Source organism: Hakea prostrata, chromosome 8, assembly GCF_041222555.1.
Source record: "Hakea prostrata isolate BN-2017 chromosome 8, UWA_Hpros_2, whole genome shotgun sequence".
NCBI lineage: Eukaryota > Viridiplantae > Streptophyta > Magnoliopsida > Proteales > Proteaceae > Hakea > Hakea prostrata.
In genome coordinates this window covers 13,655,053-13,664,387 of record NC_142607.1, presented here as the reverse complement: position 1 = coordinate 13,664,387, position 9,335 = coordinate 13,655,053, and the positions used below count along the sequence as shown (strand labels likewise).

The 9,335-nt window shown below is 38.0% G+C and overlaps 1 protein-coding gene and 1 pseudogene across 1 annotated transcript; both read right to left on the bottom strand.

Annotated features, from left to right (window-relative positions):
* Positions 1–4,353: 4,353 nt before the first annotated feature.
* LOC149007072 (F-box/kelch-repeat protein At1g23390-like) lies at positions 4,354–5,974 on the bottom strand. The gene has a single exon (XM_089166096.1). The coding sequence runs from the start codon at positions 5,919–5,921 to the stop codon at positions 4,701–4,703; it is 1,221 nt and encodes a 406-aa protein (XP_089022222.1). The 5' UTR covers positions 5,922–5,974; the 3' UTR covers positions 4,354–4,700.
* A 724-nt stretch (positions 5,975–6,698) lies between these two features.
* LOC149007071 (F-box/kelch-repeat protein At1g23390-like) lies at positions 6,699–8,336 on the bottom strand (annotated as a pseudogene).
* Positions 8,337–9,335: the final 999 nt, after the last annotated feature.

The window sequence follows — 9,335 nt, the reverse complement described above, 5'->3', positions numbered from 1 at the left end:
ACTATTTCACAAAATCTATTCATTTTTTTCACCCGACGTTTGCAAAATAGTCTAAATGTCATTATATGAACCGTGTGAAAACATAAGTATGATGCTAATAAGGAAGAGAAACCTGATTCAAGAAAAGTGAAGTCGGGAAGATTTTTCTTGATTTAGAATAGGTACAATTAATTAAATCATCAAAAGTACATTTTGAAGAAAAATATTTTCAGAAACTATACAATAAAATGGACCAATTAAGTTTTCTAATTGTAATGTGCAGTAACTTTGCTCCCAACCTTACTTGCACCCATCAAATTTTTTTTTTTTTTTTTTTGGGGTAAAACTTGCACTTATAAATTTAATAAGATTAGAAAATGATAAAAGATTAGTTGGAAGCTTAAATTAAATATATAATTTTACATGGATAATTTTTTCTACCATGTTGCAAGTTGCAACTTCCAGGTTCAAAATAATACAGGGAGGGGTCTCTAGAGAGGTTCAGAATATTGTATAAGATTTTCTCTTTGTTTCTTCGGATTTTTCTTGTTCTTCTTTCTCTTGTATTCCTCGAGAGATGAATCTTATTGGTCACTATTTAGCCAAGAAGACGGTTCTTTTCAAGGTAGGATTCTTTGGCCATCTTCCTCTCGTTGTCTTAATGATTTCTGTACTCAATTTGCCTCTTTTGCCGGTTAATGAACATTGGTTTAACAATTAAAAAAAAAAAAAAAAAAAAAAACCCCCTTTCCCAATAAAAGATATGCTAAAGGGGCCATGGGAATTCGTAAATCAAGGCTTATAGGTTATGAACAGAAATAGCATTTTCTAGATACATCTCATTCTTTCAAGCTAATCTATTGCAAATCTCCTCCTTCACTTTCATAGAAGAATATTTGCTCTTGTTCGGATCATACACATGAATGGATATTGAGGTATTTGAGTTAAATCCAACATATGTTTTAATATAGGCTATTAGATTAGTTATGATCTAACAGTGCAATGGTTGGCCTTATGGAAGCGTTCAATTACTTGTAGAACCTAGTGTTATCTATAAATACTTGTTGGAAGCAAATGTTTGGGTATTCATGGAAGAGTGTTACACTTTAAATTTGTTGATGTTAGGTTTGAAAATAAAAGTTGCTTAAAGCATTATACACTGAGTATCTAGTTTGGAACCGCCATCAACGTATGCATGATTGACAACAACGAGGTTGCACTTCTCATGTTCTCCAACACCTCCAGCGGCAAGCGGCCGATCAGCCCTGCATCCATAGATGTCTTGATCTACTTCTCAAAGCCTCGCACCCTACAAATCCTCAAGCTCCCCCATTAGACTGACCATGATCAGTCGTTTGTTGACAAACCTGATAGCATTGTTGGCATTACATTTGATTTTGTTTTGCCAAACAAAAGGCATGGTTAATACACTACTCTTTAGTCTATTTTCTTGTTTTTTTTAAATTGAGATTCTCTTAGGTCAATTTATGCAATCCTTAGGGAATTGTTGTTCTATGTAACTTAAATATTAAGTTGCATTTCATTTCTAACTCCGAGAAGATTTGAATTTCGTGTTTATTTATGTATTTGATGAGTTTTGTTTCAATTCTAACTCACTATAACTCCTGAAAATAAATAAAACAAGTAATTGACCTTTGGTCAAGAATGAAAAATTGGTTTTTTGAATTTTATTGAAAATAAATTAGGAAATGGGAAATAAATTTCGTGTCAAGATCTACGAGCAAAAAATGATTGTAAAATCCAGAAACAAGGAAAGAATGAGGTTATAAAAGAAACTGTATTGACTATTTTACCTTATCTTACTATAGCTCTCTATCCAAACAAATGAAGATAATGAAAAGCTCATCATAATCCATAAGGACAAACAAATTCATTATGGATTTTGAGGTTTTCTATCATCTTAAATGAGCTAGGTCCGATTAGATGCCAAACAATTTAAACTCAACCATTTCTCTGTTTGACAATGATAATTGATAACAAAAAGGCCTTAGGGTGTTTATTTATGATATTTGTTTGTCCAACCCTGAGCTTTTATAACTACTTGACTTTAGAAAGAGGAAAATATTATATAATTGTTGACCAATTAAAAATAAGTTCCTCATATATCATATCTTCAGAATAAAAATAGCTTATAGAGTTCTTTTCTTTTTCTTTCAGCGCCACTAGAGTTTTTAAATTCAGAACGAAAACAATGAGGATCAAAAGAAACCTCATATGATACCTTATCTTTATAGGTTAACAAAGATATCTCCTATCAAAATAAAAATAAAACAAATGATACCATATCTTCATCTGTGAGAAAGGCCATAAAAACTCATCCATTTTGTTGGAAACTAGTTTAACAGCTTTGTTAATGATATTTGGTTGTCCATTTTTTATTTTTTTAATAAAAATTATTTTATTATTTTTACTTGTAGATCTCACATAATTTGTAATTATAACTAGAGTGCTCCCCGTCAAAGGAGATAATCAACACTCAAAAGAAAAGAAGTCAGCTAAACCTATCAACGTTAATTAATAATCTCAACCAGACTTTAATTAGGGCTGGCCAAAAATCCTAATTTTATTGAAAAATGTAGAATGTTTATTTGTGCAAATTGCATTGGCACCTCACTTTATATTTGAAAAACATAGACACCCCCCACCCCCCAATTCATTAAACATATTAGTCCATTTTGTTTGTGAAACAATTAACTCACTTTTTATTTTTCTTTAATTTCAAAGTGTCCTTATCAAAACTGAGGAGAAAAGAAAAAAATCCAACAACAATGTCTTCATCAGATATTCTTCGTTAGAAGAATCTTCATATTTGTACCGAAAAAAAGAAGAATTTTCATATAATTACCATTCTAACAGAAGATGACCTATCTGTTTTTCAAACAGAAAGTAAGATATTAGTGTCTTAAAGCAACCATTTTGAAGTGCCAGTGCAATTTGCTCTATTTATTTTTCGAGTTAATTGGTGTTTCTTAAACTCATTACTTACCCATCAAAATTTTGTCATCGGTGTTAAGAGTCTTTATAGTCAAACTTGAGAAGACTTGAAGGTCAAGAACATGTTGAATTTTTACCAATGTTTCGTTTTATTACTTGGAAATTGTGTTTTGATACTAAGATTTATGGGAGATTATTCTTTGAATAACCAGTACATTTGACCCATTCTCTCCAAAACTATACTCTTTTGAAAGGGAATTTTTTTTAAAAAAAAAAAAAACTAATAAATGCCTTAAATTATTTTTGATAAAAGAAAAAGTTTCACATTCAAAATGAATTATTGTGTGGTTCATTTTAACTTGTAAAGTTTATGGTGGGTTCCATCAAACATGGAGTGTGATCGAAGAATTTGGTTCCATTACCCTACAATGAGGAAAAGTATCAAAAATAATGTCTTTGCTGACTTTTTTGCCAAGAGAGCTCGTCGCCTCTCTTTATGGTTGATGTTTTCTCATCGACGTGTTTCGTAATGAAGTCGTTTGTTAGTTGTTGACTAATAAAAAACAGAAAAAAATCAAATTAAGATACATGTCCTTGAAAGGTCCCTCATGCGTGTTTTACTTAGAAGATGATTGTACTCCTCTCATGCTTCTTCATCATACATTTAAGAATATGGTTAATCTTTGAACATTAACAAACTAGATCATAAACAAGTCTCATTCCTAAGTATGTGATGAAAAGATGTTAGAGGAACATAAATGATAAATCCTCTACCTGTCAAGATAGAAATTTTCAATTTCGTAGCAGTTGTCATTACGGATTGCATATGGTTGGTGATGGAAGATTAAATTTTACCATAGAGGAACATAAATGATAAATCCTCTACCTGTCAAGATAGAAATTTTCAATTTCGTAGCAGTTGTCATCACGGATTGCATATGGTTGGTGATGGAAGATTAAATTTTACCATACACATCGAAGTTTAATGTTCACATGGACACCCTCAACCTACTCATCCACACTGCATTATTGTCAAAAACTTGGAAGTCTTTAATTTTGTCTAGCTACTTCCCAGAACTATAACCATAATAAATGGTGTCATTATATGAACCGTGAGATAAGTATGATGTTAACATTTTTGTGTACCCTAAGGACGGGACCACCGGAAGAGAAACCTGATTCACTAAAATGGACTAATTAAGTAATGCAGGGTTGGTAGAGTGATAAGATTCGTACTTCTCAGTGGAGAGGTCATGGGTTGACCCTTGTGGACGACAAGCATCCCCTAGGATGTAATCAAAGTGTGCGCAAACTGGCCCAGATAAACTTTTAAAAAAAATATATATATATATATATATAAAAAATAAAATTTAACTTAATTTAAGATTAGAAAAAGAGAACGATTGGTTGGAAGCTTGAAATAAATAAATAATTTTAGGTGGATAATTTTTTCTACCATGTTGCAAGTGTTGCAACTTGCAGCAACTTCCAGGTTGTTAGAGACACAGATTTCTCCAGAATCAAGACAGAAAAACCATATTTCTCTCCTAATCTTGTGGAAAGAAAACTAATTGATAAATTCTTCTAATATTCACTGCTCCAAAGTTAACAGTCCTTCTCTTGTTCTACCCTAAAAGGAAAAGGAAGAAGAAGAAGAAGAAGAAGAAGAAAAAATCTCCCTAAGTCAATTAAATATTGGTAGCAGGAGATGATTAAGTCTATGCAACAGTTGCAACACTTTAAAATGAAATCAAACACTTATATGGCTAATTTCCATGGGATTCCACATTGAATGCACAGCTTCCAGTTGCTACAGCCTTTTGGAGGTCACCAATCCCGACTGAGGAACAGGTGAACACGAATCTCTGCAACCGGTTCAGTTCATTCAACATAGGATTCGCTGTGTAACCCCATTCGCAGAACCCTGCTTTCAATTCGCAGAAGAAAATCTGCTCTGGGTTCCGAGGATCATAGATGTAGATGGAATCACCTTCCATTGAAGCACGCATGATCGACAGCGACGAGTTTGTGTCTTTCATCTTCTTCACCATCTCCGGTGGCATCTCCCCGATCGAACTGCACTCGTATGTGTCTTGATCCACTTCCCAGAGCCCTAGCCCCTGCAATTCATCTGGTTCCCCAATCAAACCCACAACTACCAATCGGTCGTCGACGAATCCGATTGTGGAGTGAGACACATCAACATTATTGGAATAAGAAATCAGGTTCAGATTAAAGGGTTCTCCCCATTTCTTGGTTTCAGCATCGAAGGAGCAGATCATATGGAACCGCTTCTCCAGCAGGTACAGTTTGCGGCTGCCGGAGACGGCAGTGGAGATCCAAGTGCTGGTGGCGGAGTCCTCGAACAAGGACGGCATGGAAGGACACGCTTCCCATATGCCGGAACTGATGTCGTACATTTCGACGGCGAGTGGGTCTTCGTCGAAATCGCAGGTGCCGCCGGCGACAAGGATGGTGGAGCCGAGGCGTACGACGATGGGGTTTTCGCGCCACACAAATGGGGCTCTGGCATGGTGCCAAATCAGGTGGAATGGATCGAAGGAGAAGGAGAATCCGGTGCTGGAGAGTGAGTAGAGAAGGTGTTGGGAGTCGGACGAGCGGAGTGCGCCGGCGACGGAGGAGGAGGTGGTGGTGGTGGTGAAGTGGGTGTAGTTTTGGATGCGAAGCCAAACGCGAGAGGAAGGGTCGAAAGCGAAAGCAGAGGTGAGAGAACGGTTGCGATGGTGAAGGGCGTAAACGATGAACCAGGGTTTCACACGAGGAGAGATGCGGAGGGAGGTGGAGACAGAGCCTCTCCATTCCTTGGAGACACGAGAAGCTGCCACCAGATCCAGCAGTGTCAGGCGTGTGAGGACCATGGCCTCCAACAAATCTCCATGGATTGGAGATGACGATGATGATGTTGATTCTTCTTCTTGTGTTGTTGCAGCTGCTTCTTCAACTTCTTTCTTGGTGGCTTTAGCCATTACTGCCAAATGTGTCTTGAAAATCTACAGAGAAACAGAGAACGAAGAAGAAGAAGAAGTTTATGAATGAATGAATGAATGAATGAATGGAGGAGAGGGGAGTAGACGTCCATATATAGTAATCCTCAGCAATGAAGGGGACAACACATGTCGTGTGGTTCACTTATCTATTTACCTACCTAGCAGTTTGAGAGAATACAGCAGAGATCAGAATCAAGAGATCTTCAACGATGGCCGTGTCCTTTGGGATGGAAAAATTTTATTAATATTAAAAATAAATTTTAAAAAAAAAAAAAAAAAAAAAAAAACCTATTTAACTTAGCTTGAAAGAAATATTTAATGTTGTCTCAAAGAATGATTTTGAGTACTGGGTTTGGTTATATCATATGGTTTTGAAGGTAATCAAATATTAATTTTAGTTGACTAATGTCCATTTTCACAGTGGTCCCCTAATATTAATACAAACAGGACAATGAGAAGAAGATATGAGGGTGGGTGTGCAGGTTAGATTATTGGATACACCAGCGTTACCTGTTGGAACTTGGAACTAATAGAGGTGAACTGGTGGAACTACTACCTACTTTGGCTACTGCACCAAGATACACAACCCATGGGATTTGTTTACAATTTTGTTGCATGCCACTTAAACAAACAAACAAATTGATCACTTATTAGTTTACCTACTTGTTCTCAACTCTTCGTTCGCGTGTTTTTTTTTTTTTATTTTAATTTTTTTTCTTAAAACTGATCACATTCGTCTACATTTCAATCCTATATGAAGATGCAAGGTTACCTCAAACTTTTAATTTCATATTTTTCAGGTTTTATTTTTTGGATCAAACTGGAAAATTTTCAAGTTCATTAAATTAAAGCTATCAAATTTCTCTTGGATATGAACAACACAAATAGCTTTTTCCTGATACATTTATTTGTTACAAGCTAATCTATTTACCCCTTCCCCCTGCAATGTCAAATACTGGATTTTGAGAGTTCAGACGGATTCCGGTTTGAAGTTGATGTCCCGAATGAGTCTCTGCAACGATGTCAGATTAGGTGCTGCTAGGTTTCCACCTTGAATCCAAGGCTTCCTGTAGCCATGGCCTTCTCAAGATCACCCATACCAACTGTAGAACACGTGAACACGAACCTCTGCATCCGGTTCAGATTCTTCATCATCGGATTCACTGCAAATCCCCATTCACACTTCTCATCCTTCAATTCGCAGAAGAACAACTGCTCTGGGTTCCCAGGATCGTACATGTAGATTAAACCACCTTCAATCGACGCACGCATGGTCGATAACGGCGAGGTGGCGCTTCTCATCTTCTCGAACACCTCCGGCGGCATAACCCCAATCGCCCTACATCCATAGGTGTCTTGATCCACTTCCCAGACACCCACCCCCTGCAAATCCTCAGGCTCCCCCATTAAACCCACCAAGATCAGCCGGTGGTCGACGAATCCGATGGTGGAGTCGGACACCTTCGCTGCTGTGTTGATGATAGCATCGTTGGGATTCGACACCAGGTTCAGAGTAAGGGTTTCTCCCCATTTCTTGGTTTCAGCGTCGAAGCAACAGATCATACGGTAACGCTTCTCCAGGAGGTACAGTTTACGGTTGTCGGAGGCGGCGGTGGAGATCCAGGTGCTGGTGGCGAAGTCCCTGAACAAGTACGGCATGGACGGACAGATTTCCCATCCGCCGGAGGCGATGTCGTACATTTCGACGGCGAGTGGGTCGTCGTCGTCGTCGTCCGAAGTTGCAGGTGCCGCCGGCGACAATGATGCCGGAGCCAGTGCGTACGACGATGGGATTCTCGCGCCATACGAATGGGGCTTTGACATGTTGCCAAGTAAGGTGGAAGGGATCAAAGGAGAAAGAGAATTTGGTGGTGGAGAGGGAGTAGATGAGGCGGTGGGAACCGGAGGAGCGGAGTGGGGCGCGGTTGCCGGAAGTAATGGTGGTGAAGTGGGTGTTGCAGATGCGAATCCAAACGCGAGAGAAAGGATCGAAGGCGAAGGTGGAGGTGAGGGAATGATTGAGAGGGTGAAGAGCGTAGACGATGAACCAGGGTTTGAGACGAGGAGTGATTCTGAGGGAGGTGGAGACGGAGCGTCGCCAGTCCCTGGAAACACGAGAGGCCGCCACCATGTCCGACAACGGCAGCCGAGAGAGGATTATCGCCTCCAACACATCTCTGTTTATCGGAGCTGATGAATTTTCTGCTTCTGTTTGATCTGCTGCTGCTCTCTCCAAAACCTGAACCATTTTTCTTTGTTGGAAAACACCAAAAGAATCAAAAGTTTCAGAAGACGAATGAGCAGACATGAATTGAGAAGTGAAGTTCATTATAACCTCCTCTTATTATTTCCTGCCTTCCAATCCATTAATCGAAAGAAATTGACTCACTCGATAGTAATTGCTCTACAACCTACCAAGAAAAAACAAACAAAAAAAAAACAAAAAGAAAAAGACTAATTGCTTATGTGGACGGACGAGCGCGACAAAATTAAAATCCCATCTCTATCGATCCTGGTTCTTAGTTGAATTGTCTGTGACTTGCGTTGCAAACTTACAATGCACGAAATCAAGAATCAGCATTTTTGGGAAGAACATGAATCATAATGATACTTTGGGAAATTGATTCATGATACTTGCCGTCACCAACTTACCATCATACTATTTTCCAATTTGTTTATTTTTCAGTGGGGACAGGCCCATCACTAAATATGGATAAAATAATTACAGGTCGGACTTTACCAGATTTTAAATTCAGCTTCTATTATGTGGTGAAAAAGCGTTAGAGAGCAAAGACTCTCTCGTGCAGTATTCGAGTTCAAATATTGCAATAAATTCAATGAGGGCCCTTAAATCAAAATAGGAAAATCTTACCATATGCTCAACTTATTTCTTCATTTTCCTTTGTTGTCTATGACTTGTTCCTCCTCAATCATAAATCCTTACCAAATTAAAGTTAATGGTCAATTATCGGAGCCAGTGGTTCCAACTCGGGGGCATTCGACAGGGTTGCCCTCTCAGTCCATATATTTTCATTCTCTGTCATGAGGCTTTGTCTAGGAGATTAAGTGCAAATATTGGTATCTCTAGGTTGCCAGGATTGCGAATATCTCGATATAGTCCTGTTATTAACTATCTTTTTTTCGCTGATGATTGTATGATTTTTTGTCCTGCAAGTGAATACAATGCTCATCATATAAATTTTTTTTTTTTGGTAAACATCATCATATAAATTTTATTCTTTAGGAATACATGCTGTTTCGCGCTTTATTCAATGAAATCTTCGTGGGTTTAGTAAGGCATTTTGATGTTCGGGGTTGTCCTTCTATTCTTCGGATTGCCATGGTGGTATCTAGGTTCCTCTCTTTTGGTAAATCTAAAACTCAAGTGTTTGC

What these genes read in the sequence shown, in the direction of transcription:
- LOC149007072 (XM_089166096.1), bottom strand. Translation starts at nt 5,921, where the DNA reads ATGGCTAAAGCCACCAAGAAAGAAGTTGAAGAAGCAGCTGCAACAACA.